This window comes from Nycticebus coucang, chromosome 9 (genome assembly GCF_027406575.1).
Source record: "Nycticebus coucang isolate mNycCou1 chromosome 9, mNycCou1.pri, whole genome shotgun sequence".
NCBI lineage: Eukaryota > Metazoa > Chordata > Mammalia > Primates > Lorisidae > Nycticebus > Nycticebus coucang.
Window position 1 is genome coordinate 79,317,358 of NC_069788.1, and position 13,335 is coordinate 79,330,692.

The 13,335-nt window shown below is 36.8% G+C and overlaps 1 protein-coding gene across 8 annotated transcripts in view; it reads left to right on the forward strand.

Annotated features, from left to right (window-relative positions):
* EXOC2 (exocyst complex component 2) overlaps positions 1–13,335 on the forward strand; it is a 221,781-nt gene that overhangs the window by 130,564 nt on the left and 77,882 nt on the right. For all 8 annotated transcript variants that reach the window (XM_053602529.1, XM_053602530.1, XM_053602531.1 and 5 more), the window contains 4 exons: positions 3,401–3,481; positions 4,291–4,350; positions 4,991–5,052; positions 6,466–6,532. In XM_053602529.1, coding sequence (XP_053458504.1) covers positions 3,401–3,481; positions 4,291–4,350; positions 4,991–5,052; positions 6,466–6,532 — 270 coding nt within the window. The remainder of the gene's footprint in view (positions 1–3,400; positions 3,482–4,290; positions 4,351–4,990; positions 5,053–6,465; positions 6,533–13,335) is intronic.

Below are 13,335 nucleotides of genomic sequence, written 5' to 3' on the forward strand. Positions count from 1 at the left end.
TAACTTGCCCAGATGAAATAGATGCAGGTAGATTAACCATTGAGTCACCTTGCTGCGTGGTTCCTGACACTTGCTCACATTGGTCTTGTGCAAAGGAAAAAAAATCATATGTTCAATTTGAGAAAATAGTATCTCTGCTTTCAAGGTTCTGTGTTTTATTTTATAAAACTGACATACATTCAATAACTCTGAGCCATAAAATAGGTAATTAAAAGCTTTAGGTCCTTCCTGGGGCCAGTGCTTCTGCATCCACAGTGAGCCAGGTGTGCCTCCATGGGAGGGGCTGTCCCTGGCCTGGCTGTTTGCGTGGTCATAGATCAGGCCCTGTGAAAATGCTCTGTGTGGAGTGGTTGCCATAGAACCTTTTTTGTACTTTATTTTAAAGGTTAACTATACTAGAATAGTTGTAAGCATAAAATAATTACATTTTTAAATATTATTTTACTTAAAAAACTTTTTTTAAATTATTGTTTCAGGTTAATTTGGGGATACAAAGAATTAGGTTACAGTGTTTGCATTTGTTAGGTAGAGTCCCCCTTATAATGTGTTACACACCCTATAACATTGTGCCCATTAAGTGGAAGCACACCCATTCCCCTCCTCCAACCCTTTCCCACTCTCTCATTCCTCTGTCCCCCTTGAATTGATTTGAGTTTTTCTCTTATGTGGGCATATATTAGATTGTCTTCTACCTTCATAATAGTATTGAGTACATTGAATTTTTCCTTCTCCATTCTTGTGATACAATAAAATAACTAATTTCATGTTTGATCTCACACATAAGTTATATAACTATGTATAGGGGCAAAAGAACTAAACCCTGTTGCGCCTTGTGAATGAATGATCCTCAGGAAGTAGCTCATCTGGAGTCTGATGAGACAGTCTCTAGCCACATACCATTGAGGAAATAGGCTATAAGAAGACTTGATAGACTTGGTAATGCTGAGTAAGATTTTTAGCTATTCAGCATGGATCTTAAGAGAAAAGGTAAATCAATGCTTAGAGCACAAGTCTAGAGTCCAGCTATGAATATTAGTGTTTTAATCTATTGTGGGGATAAAATTCTTAGACTTTGAACAATGACAAATTTTATCAAAGCTTATCCCATACCTCTAATTTATATTTTCTTAATATATCCATAGAACCAACCCTGTTTGTTTGAAATAAGAGTACTTTTTCTTTGGCTTTCCTGTGGCTAGGATAGGAAAATGTTGCTTATCACATTAAAGAAATGAACATACGCTTTGCCTCATTATGACTGTCTCTTCAGCTGAAGTATTATCTTTAATTAGAACTTCACTTCAGTGCTCTGAAACAGCTCATTAAAAGCATCCTGTTTTCTTCTCATGTTAAAAATGGTTTCTGCCTTTTTTCAATTTGGATAATTCTCAGAATTTTCTTCTTTCAGAAGAACTGGAATGATGTGTGATTACTTCTTACAGTCAGCTAAATTGGATGATTCACTGACGATACACAGAGATAGTACTGTTTCTTTTTTTAGTGAGTGTTTAGGCCATCACTCCCGACATAACTAAAACACACTGGGCTTTCTAGTATTCTCTATCCATTAATATTAATATAGATACAAAATAAAATTAATAAGGAAGTCTAGTCCAAATTTTAATTTAAGAAATATAAGTAACCACACATGAACATTGACATATAACTACCCACAGATGAATTTGGGATTTAATTCTCAATATCATAATTTTTATTTTAACATACTACATTTTATACTTTCTAAGGCAGGTAGGTCAGATTAATCAGACTAGTCACCTAACATGTTTTGACTCTTTAAGTGCTTTCTGTGTAATTAGTATTTCATTCTGCATTCCCTACTTTTTAATATTTTCTCTATACTTCCACTTTTAAGTATTCTTTGTGGTGCCCTCTGGTGGTTTCAAAGTGTAGTAATAAAATGACATAAATACCAAAGCACTGCTGTATTTTAGCTTTCATTAAGTCTGAGTTCCTTTTAGTAAGAAAATAAATGTCCTTTTCAAAATATTTACGTGTCACTTCCTTTCTTCTATTGAATTTTTTCATAAACCTCTTAAAACTTGATGTGTGTATTGAGTAAAGGTTCTCCAGATTTTTTTGCATATATCATAGCAGGTTGAGCATTGAGCCTTCCGTGGCTCCCTGCCTGTTGCAGGAAACCCAAACCCTGTACCCCATTTCTTGAGGCCAGTTGCTCACACTCTGTGGTTTTGACATGCTCCTCTTCCTGAGGTCCTTCAACCCCAGCAATTTCTTGCCTACTCTGGTCTGTGTATACTGTGCTTCATGAGGACTTGTTCCTCCTTTCTTCTCTCTAGGGGCCCACAACCCTGGCAGTTTCTTGCCCACACTGGGCCATGTTGGTGTCCTTCTGTGAGGACTTGCTCCCTCCTCTCCTGTCCTCTTACTGCAGCCATCAGCCTCACTGGCTTGGTGGGGGGGCTCTTTGAGCATCCTGTTCACAGCAGATCCTCCTCCATCGCAATTGTTCTCTGACATCCTACATGTTTTATTCATGATGCTTATTATCGTGTACAGTTGCAATTTTATTTCTATACTTTCTTTTCAACTTTTTTTGTTGAGTGTGACTTTCACAGTGTCACCTGTCTGAAATAGACATAATGAGAACTCTGTCAGTTGTACCCTTATTTCTCTATCACCTACAGTAGTTCCTGGCAGAAAATACACCTTAGATATACCTAGGAGCTAAGATATCAGGATTCAGTCACACTTAATTTTAAAATGCCTCTGGTTGGACACGTAATCAAACTTCTATAAGTTGACCACCCAAGGGACTGTAACATACTGGTCAACATACTGAGGTGGTCAACATAAGAAACTAGGCCTGCTGTGCTAATATGTACATCTGGTGCATGTCCAGTCTATGAAAATTGGGTCACCTTAGCGGGGTGGTCAACTATGGAGATTCTACTGTATTTTTATTTTCTGACTTTATATAGAAAATGACTATAGTGACTTATTTAAAGATTTTTTACCTCCTCCAGATTGTTATTATTAAACAGTACCAGAGACAAAGAGCTTGAACTTATCTCTGAAAACAGCATTTAAAATATAAATCATATCTACTACTTACAGTGTCATTTGCCTCTCACAAGAATAGAATCTTGAAGGAAATTTTTAGTTAGAACTAAGTTCTATTCTGGTTGAATTTAATGTACTTTAAATAATCTCAAGATTTACCCATTTTTAAGTATCAAGTGTAAAACATGACAAACCTAAAAACTCAATGACTGCAAGATTTCTTTTCAGATTATTTTTGTGTCCGTTCCTTTTGATAAATCTGAAAAATTTAGAGCTTTTGGCTACATTCACTTCTGGTAAATATATCTTAGTGATCAGTGCATGTTTTTTGATTGTAAGATACACTTTTTTCCTTCAGCCATGTCAGTTTGAACAGTGCATCGTGCTTTCCCTGCAGTCGCTAAAGGACGTTCTCGAGTGCAAGCCCGGAGAGGCCAGTGTAAGTTCTCTGTTCAGTTTCGCTTCTGCTTCAGAACTTCCCAGGGAATCACAACTGTACGTTTTTGAGTCCTTGAAGCCCAGGAGCTTTTCTCCCTCATCATTCACTTGTTTCATTTAGTTTAACTACATAGGTGTGCTGATTTGTGGTTCCAACATAGCTAATACAAGGTAAAATGTAGTAGAATTGTTGCACTGATAGCACTTTGTGAACAGAGTGAACAATTAGCCTGGATATTGTCACTAAGCCCACTACTTCTCAGTCTTAGGTCAGTCACCACAGCTAGGAAAATCACGTGCAAGCTCTTCACTTGCATCCCCGTTCAGAGTAGGGAGACCATGCTGGAAGCAGTTTTCTATTTTTTAACTATTTGTATCTAACTTCATAAAGAAAAAGTTTTGTTTTATTAACAAAGTGTGAAACTTTTTTTTTTTATTAAATCGTAGCCGTGTACATTAATGTGATCATGGGGCACCATACACTGGTTTTATAGACCGTTTGACACATTTTCATCACACTGATTAACATAGCCTTCCTGGCATTTTCTTAGTTATTATGTTAAGACATTTACATTCTACATTTACTAAGTTTCACATGTACCCTTGTAAGATGCACCGCAGGTGTAATCCCACCAATCACCCTCCCTCCGCCCACTCCCCCCCTCCCCTCCCTTTTCCCCTTCCCCCTATTCTTGGGTTATAACCGGGTTATAGCTTTCATGTGACAGCCATAGATTAGTTTCATAGTAGGGCTGAGTACACTGGATACTTTTAAAGTCTGAAACTTTTAATGAAAATTCTTCCTCATAGGTCTTTCAACAACCCAAAACACAGGAGGAGGTTTGCCAACTAAGCATCAGTATCATGCAGGTAATAATTGCAGGCAGTGATACCCAAACCCTAAAATAATGCTAGTCAGCTCCTCCTATTTATAAGGTATGTATAACATATATTAAATATGTATTCTGTTTCCTCTTGTCTGTATACATAAGGTTAAGTAGGGAACAAAATAAAGTTTAATGTAGAATTAATTACAACTTATTTTTAGTATTACCCAACCTTTTCATTTTTATTACATTTCCCTTTTTTGTATTCTCTTGGTACTTTTCATATATTTCTATTGAAGCACAGAGTAAGTGATAGTCATTTACATTATAATCTAGAGTATAAAGATTTTTGATTGGGACCAGTGCTTTGTATACATACAAATGAAGTTGAGCATGTGAATGAGTGGAAAAAGCTCTTTTGCCTAATAAGTATTTAGAAAATTAATAATTGATCAAAACATCAATGCTTTTAATTTTCTATTATATATTGATGGGACATACACTTCTATCATTAACAGGATATATATAAAATATATTCCTTGACACATCTCTCCCCCACAGCCACACTACTTGCGAGATATATACTTCTACTTTAATTCATGTAAAGTTATTTTTGTATCCAAATAGATTAATATTTGAGAGTTTATTCATCTGAGAATCCTAAAACATTATTTCTGACTTAGGTTTTTATACACTGTCTGGAACAATTGAGCACCAAGCCTGATGCAGATATAGATACTACACAGTAAGTGAAAATGAAATAAATCTCATTAATGCATTTAGGACAATTAAAAGTATAGATTCAAGTTTGATATTTGGTCTTATATCCTAAGGCTTCCAGTAAAATAAATTGTTTACATTAAAGCCAGTTTTATATATTAGACCTATTCTTTGCATAATTTCTTTCCTCCGAATATAGCCTTATTAGAGTCATACTAAGCAAATTGAACATATATATATGATTTGCTTATTAATTGTCAACAGATTTCATAAACAATAACATGGAAAATTTAAACATATATAACTCCTAGTTGATTATTTTTGCAATTCTGACATTAGGCCATCCATGTTCTATTGGACAGCATTGTAAAATCTAATTTTTTTTTAATCTCGTTTTTCTGAACTATACTGGCATGTATAACTTTTGTGCACCTATGATTTCTCTCCTGACACCGATAACACTGAAATAAATACCTCTTAAATCTTAAATTGACAATTTGAGAATTTTTCCATGTTAGTCTAGTCACTGGTTTTTGCTCTTCAGTGTATGAAATGGTTATCTCTCTAGAGACCTATAAGCTTTTAATTCTTGATTTCCTCTGATTTGATTTCATATTTTTAGCTCACTATTCCACCAGAAGTTTGTATTCTCACATCCCTGATATTATTGATTATTATTAATAAGGCTCTCATTATTATTTTATTAAAATTTCTATTTCATATGTTATTGAATTCTGATATATACTGCAATGTATTTCTAAACTTTTTATATCAATTGATGCTGTTTTAATTATCAGTAGTTTATGTTTTAATGTTTTTCAGTTTGGTATCCTTTTTTTACCTCTAGATTTTGAAATATTTTGTATTTTTATCATCTTAGTCTTCCATGTGAATTGTAAAATTAGTTGGTCAGGTTTAAAGAAAGTAAATCCAGTGGAAGCATTTATTATGATTCTGTTATATCTATAAATTAGTCAATGGAGTTGTGATTCTGCCCCACACTCCCACACCCCTACCCCTGTTTTATATTTCTGGTTACTTGTGGGTTATCAATTCATTTCCTAACTCACCTCACAAGTGAGCTTGGACCAGCCCCTGGATATTCTGATAGGCAGAATCATTTTAATTATGTAAGTATATACTTAGGATAATTAGAATTATTTGACATTTCCCCCCATAGTAATTTACTTTTATATTTAGCTAAATCGAAGCCCTAATACTTTGGGAAGACCCAAAATTTTATATGGTCCATGTTAATAGCTAGTCCATCATGCCTTATTTGAACTGTTCATTATTAAATATCAAAAGAACTTATGGAAGGTTATGTGATTTTTTTTTTAACCAAAACAGTTAAAATTTACATTTATATATAGTTCATTGTATTTTTAAATTTTAGTGCTTTAATTGTAACTCTTCACTTTCTTGTTCCTGTATTCAGTCTTTCTGTGGATGTGTCTTCCCCTGATTTGTTTGGAAGTATCCATGAAGACTTCAGTTTGACCTCTGTAAGTAAGATGACAAATAGAAAGGAAAACTTGAAAAACTATTAATAATTAATGACTTTCATAAATCAGTCTAAATTACTTTGTCACTGCCTCATTGCTATAAAATACAGTATAGAACATTGCTCTATACTTTGGAGCTATGTCATACGTGAAAATTTTAGTAAATATAATTTATATGAATTTCACACTTACAACTTTTTAGTTGGAATTGCAACTATACACAGTTCCAGATACTGTCTGCATCTGTGCAATTCCTAAGTGTTAATCAGGTGCCCCAGGGTTGTTATAATCAGGTGGGGAAGACTAGGGTGCCTGTTTTCTTCACACCTTTTGCCTCCTCAGCCAGGAAATTTCTGTTTTTCTCTGTTTTATTTTTGTACATTTTCTAATAACATTTTATCTCACATAAAAATATATATGTATACATGAACACATACATATAAACATACATACATCTATCTATTTATACATGTTATTTTTGATGTATACACAGATATAGGGAGGATTCACATACATACATTATCATGTATATAAATTCAGCCATCAAAATCACCTGGCTTAAAGCAAGTAGCCCTCTCTGGTTTGTCTTGAGCTTGAAGGATGTATGTGTATATATGTATATCAAGAAAAAAAATATGACCTGATCTCTGTGTCTTTTCCATAGTTACTGTATTCTTAAGCATAAATTCCCAAATTTCCAAATGAGTTTGATATATTAAGAATCATATAGTTTTAAAGTAACTAAAGAAATTTTAGGTTTAATTCCATGGATGACTAGGTAGAGAGAGATACCAGTCACTGAGGAAGAGAACTCAGACAGAAAACAGGGTGATCATTGCAAACATCAGGGGAACTTACATACGGACAAGCCACATGTGCCTTCTCAAGGGTCAGCGAGAAGAGACGTTCTTCCTGGGTATGTCAGACATTTGGCTCGGAGCAGGGCTCCGTCTACCTGTTCAGCAGCATAGTTGCTCTCTTGATATTCCTAAGCTACCCAAGGAGCTTTATTGGTTCTTGGGACTTTTCAAAGCCCAGCCTGGGTGCAGGTCTGCCATGGAGACAGGCAGCTGGCTGAACCACAGAGGGGTCGGGTCACTCTATACTGCTCAGTCAGGAGATAGAATGTAAGTGCGGGACCAGGGTGACCCTATACTGGTAGGATGAGTGAAGAGCCAAATATATAAAAGTGATACTGGGTTATCAGTATTTAAGGGGTAGTTAGAAGGAGAGAGTCTGGATATGCCCTGAAAAGCAATAATCAGAGTAATGGGAGAAAATCCAGATAGAGCAGCATCCTGAGACATGTGGAAAAGTGCATTTAGATGAAGGAATGCTTGCCACTGTGAGGGCTGAGGAGGCTGGGACGTTGAGCAGCAGGCCCGGGGTGCTTGGCAGCAGAAGTGAGGCCTCAGGGCCTATGGGAAAAGGAGAGAAGATGGGGACAGGGGCACCAGGGCTGAAGGAGGTCCCCCAAGTGGAGAAGGGCCTGGCCAGTTCTTGGGCCAACCATGCCTTCCTCCATCTTTCAGAACAAGCTGTGTTCACTGAGTCTTTCTCTTCTCCCACAGACTCCCTAAATTCTTAGCCCTTTCTCCACTGGTGCACTTGTGCTCCCTTGAGTGGCAGTGGCAGTGGTGATAGTGGTGGTGGTCCTTGGAGCCCCCTCCAGAGCTCCCTGTGTTCCAGCTCCCATCCAACCCCCTGTTGCCCTGCCACAGAATGCTCCATGTGTGCACTAGTCACAGGTCCTCATCTGTCCTGTTTTACTCTCCACTGTTACTTGTGACCAAACTCAGTTCTTCTGTTTCCCCTACTGAAAGAGAACAGTTTTGGCTCTTCTCTCAAATTACTGAGTTCTCTTAGGGTCTTGTCCAGAAGGGAAGCCGTTCTGGAAAGAAAGACCTGGATTTGGAGTCAGACAGAAAACATTGACTGACATCCTGGGTGTTCCTCACTAATTGCATAACCTTGGGGGCATCCAGGCTAAGTGTTCTGATAAATTGTGATGGCAATGCTTGTGTCACAGAGATGCCATGAGGGATGGCAGAAATGATACCTGAGCCATATGCCTTCATCTATAGGTGTGACATTTGATGGGTTATTATTTTCAAATATACATCACCATTTAAGTTGTTAATGAGCTTTTGATTAGTCCTCCAAGGTTAAGAATATGATGGTGTTGTTCACTTGTTCTTCCCACTTTTATTTTACCTGATTGGTTACATTTGAGAAACAAATATACTTACTAAGAGTAAAGACTTTAAATTACTCAAATAATTTTTCTTTTTTTTTTTTGAGATCCAGTGGCCCTGAGTAGAGTGCCATGGCATCGTTATAGTTTACAACAACCTCAAACTCTTGGGCTCAAGCAATCCTCTTGCCTCAGCCTCCCTAGTAGCTGAGACTACAGACACCCACCATAGTGCCTGGCTAGTTTTTTTTATTTTTAGTAGAGATGGGTCTTGAACTCCTGAACTCAAATGATCCACCCACTTTGGCTTCCCTCTGCTAGGATTACAGGTGTGAGCTACCATGCCTGGTCCCAAACAATTTTCCTATTTTTGAAAAACCATGATAGTACAATGGAAAAGAATCAAGCAAAGAAAGTTAATAGGACAGAGAAAATGAGGCAGGTTTAGGTCTGCTAGATAAGGAAGTTTGACTCTTGGAGGAAAAAACAATTAAAGACTGATGTGAAAACTGAGAAAGCAGTTGAGATTTTTGAGGAATGCAACATGTTTGGAGTGGCTAGTGAAATGTCATGTTTACATGTTCCACATCTTTACAAAGAGTGTACAATGGTGACACCCTGCTTAGGTTAGGGGCTGGAAGGAAATGTAGCCTTGCCCATTCAAGTTTTCAGGGCTTGTTCACTGCTTTCTTTGTAGTTTCTTTATTCACAAATTGCAGAAAAGGAATATTATACATAATGTAGCCCTGTTTACCTTGTGTCGTACTTCAATTCTCATTCATAAATTAATTCAGGGCCATTAGCAACTTTTTGTTTACTTTTGTCGATAGCCAAGAAAAGGCAATGAATAGGCTACACTCTGCAGGAAATAAAAATAGGAACATTTTAAGTAAGGAAATCTAGAAAGTTTTTAGGAATTTGATGGAGCTAGGTGAAATTACCAGGAGACATTATATATGCCTGGAAGTTCAGTTCCAAGACTGTACTTCTAGTTTTTCCATCCTTGATGTGTGATCTTAATAGAATAGGAACCTGTTTATTTCCATGGTTATTGTATTGAATTACTTCATTGGTAAGTTATTCTGATTATATACATAAAGAGTAATCAAAATATAGGTAAGGACTATTCCTGGAAAGGGATTTGTGCCATAGTTTTGGTCAAGAGATCAAAGTCAAGACTCTAGATGAGTCATGGTTTTTCCAGAGAATGCAAGAATACCCTCACACCTGCGGGAGTACAGGATGGGGAGCCTGGGTCAACCACAACAGTGTAGCAAGGGCTATGCCTGGAATTTCATATATAAATATAGTTCTTCTGAACTGTAAAAGGCTATTTTATTCCTCAGCATTTGGGTCTGGTAATTTTTTTTTTTTTTTGCTTCAGGTATTTGTTGTTTTTTTAATTATTAAATCATAAACACATAGATCATGTATACATTAATGCATTTATGGGGTAACAATGTGCTGATTTCATATAGAATTAGGAACACTTACATCCCACTGCTTAATATATACCTCATCTCGTTTACTTAGTTACTGTGTTAAGACATTTGTACTCTGATAGCCGGGCGTTGTGGCGGGCGCCTGTAGTCCCAGCTGCTCGGGAGGCTGAGGCAAGAGAATCGCGTAAGCCCAAGAGTTAGAGGTTGCTGTGAGCCGTGTGACGCCACGGCACTCTACCCGAGGGCGGTACAGTGAGACTCTGTCTCTACAAAAAAAAAAAAAAGACATTTGTACTCTGTACTAAGATCCGACATGTACCCTTGCATTGTGCACCATAGGTATGATCCCACCATTTACCCTCCCTTCATCTGACCTCCCCTCCCCTCTTCCACTCCCCCCTCCTCTCTCCTTCATCTTGGGCCATAGTTGTGATCTATTCTTCATATGAAAGTGTGAGTGGGGCGGCGCCTGTGGCTCAAGGAGTAGGGCGCCGGTCCCATATGCCAGAGGTGGTGGGTTCAAACCCAGCCCCGGCCAAAAAAAAAAAAAAAAGAATTAGAAAAAAAAAAGAAAGTGTGAGTGATTGTAAATTGGCTAAATAATAGTACTGAATACATTGGATATATTTTTTTCCATTCTTGAGATACTTTACTAAGTAGGATATGTTCCAGCTCCATCCATGTAAACATAAAAGAGGTAAAGTCCCCATCTTTTTTTAAGGCTGTATAATATTCCGTGGTATGCGTATACCACAATTTATTAATACACTCATGGGTCAGTGGGCACTTGGGCTTCTTCCATGACTTGGCTATTATGAATTGAGCTGCAATGAACAATCTGGTACAAATATCTTTGTTATAAAGTGATTTTTGGTCTTTTGGATATACACCTAGTAGAGGAATTGCAGGATCAAATGGCAGATGCACTTTTAGATCCCTGAGTATTCTCTATCCTTCTTTCCAAAAGGGACATATTAGCTTACATTCCCACCAGCAGTGCAGAAGTGTTCCCTTTTCTCCACATCCAAGCCAACATCTATAGTTTGGGGATTTTGTTATGTGAGCCACTCTTATGGGAGTTATATGATATCTCAAAGTGGTTTTGATTTGCATTTCTCTGATGATTAAAGATGATGAGCATGTTTTTCATGTGTCTGTAGGCCATGTGCCTGTCATCTTCAGAGAAGCTTCTGTTCAAGTCCCTTGCCCACAATGAAATGGGATTACTTGTTCTTTTCTTATTAATACGTTTGAGTTCTCTGTGGATTCTCATTATCAAACCTTTGTCAGAAGCATAACCTGCAAATATCCTCTCCCATTGTGAGGGCTGTCTGCTTGCTTTACTTACTGTGTTCTTGGCTGTGCAGAAGCTTTTTCGTTTGATCAGATCCCAGTAATGTATTTTTGATGTTGCTTCAATTGCTTGGGGGGGGTGGTCCTCCTCATAAAGTATTCTCCCAGGCCAATTTCTTCAAGTGTTCCTCCTGCACTCTCTTCAGGAATCTTTATAGTTTCATGTCTTAAGTTTAAATCTTTTATCCAGTGAGAGTCAATTTTTGTTAATGGTGAAAAGTATCGGTCCAGTTTTAGTCTTCTACAAGTCGCCAGCCAATTCTCCCAGCATCACTTGTTAAATAGGGAGTCTTTCCCCCAATTTATATTTTTGATAGGCTTATCAAAGATCAAATGATGATAAGTGTCTGGGTTTATCTCTTGGGTCTCAATTCTGTTCCATACATCTACCTCTCTATTTTTGTGCTAATACTATGATGTTTTGATCACTACAGATTTATAGTATAGCTTGAAGTCAGGTAGCATGATTCCTCCTGATTTGTTTTTATTTCTGAGTAATGTCTTGGTTATTCGAGGTTTTTTCTGGTTCCATATAAAACGAAGTACTATTTTTTCCAGATCTTTAAAGTATGATGGTGGTTCTTTGATAGGGATTGCATTAAATTTGTAAATCGCTTTGGGTAATATGAACATTTTAACAATGTTGATTCTTCCTAGCCATGAGCATCGTATGTTTTTCTATTTGTTAACATCCTCGGCTATTTCTTTTCTCAGAGTTTTATAATTCTCTTTACAGAGATCTTTCATATCATTTGTTAGGTACATTCCCAAATATTTCATCTTCTTTGGCACAACTGTAAAGGGAATAGAATCCTTGACTGTTTTTTCAGCTTGACTTTTATTGGTATATATAAAGGCTACTGATTTATACATATTGATTTTGTATACTGAGATGCTACTTTATTCCTTGATCACTTCTAAGAGTTTTGTGGTTGAGTCCCTGGTATTTTCCAGGTTATAAAATCATATCATCTGTGAAGAGTGAAAGTTTGATCTCCTCTGACTCTATTTGCATACCCTTAATCGCGTTCTGTTGCCTGATTGTGATGGCTAAGACTTCCATTACAACGCTAAAAAGCAGTGGAGACAATGGGTAACCTTGCCTCATTCCTGATCTGAGTGGAAATGTTTTCGATTTTACTCCATTCAATATGATATTGACTGTAGGTTTGCAGTAGATGGCTTCTATCAGTTTAAGAAAAGTCCCTTCTGTACCTATTTTCTTAAGTGTTCCATTCATGAAAGGATGCTGGATATTGTCAAAAGCATCTATTGAGAGATTCATATGGTCTTTGCTTTTTAGTTTGTTTATGTGATGTATTATATTTATAGATTTACATATATTGAACGAACCTTGAGACCCTGGGATAAAACCCACTTGGTCATGGTGTATAATTTGTTTAATGTGTTGCTGGATTCTGTTTGCTAGATCTTGTTGAATATTTTTGCATCTATGTTCATTAAAGGTATTGGTCTATAGTTTCCTTTTCTTGTTGGATTTTTTCCTTGTTGGGGATCAGAGTAGTATTTGCTTCATAGAATGTGTTGGGAAGTATTCCTTCTTTTTCGATGTTTTGGAAAATTTTAAGTAATATAGGTACTAGTTCCTTTTTAAAGGTTTAGTAGAATTCTGATGTGAAGCCATCTGGTTCTAAACTCTTCTTTTTGGGGAGATTTCATATAGTTGATTCTATTTCAGTACTTGATACAGGTCTGTTCAGCATTTCCAATTCTTTCTTATTAAGTCTAGGAAGTTGGTGTGCTTCCAGGTATTGGTCAGTTTCCTTCAGATTTTCATATTTCTGAGAATAAAT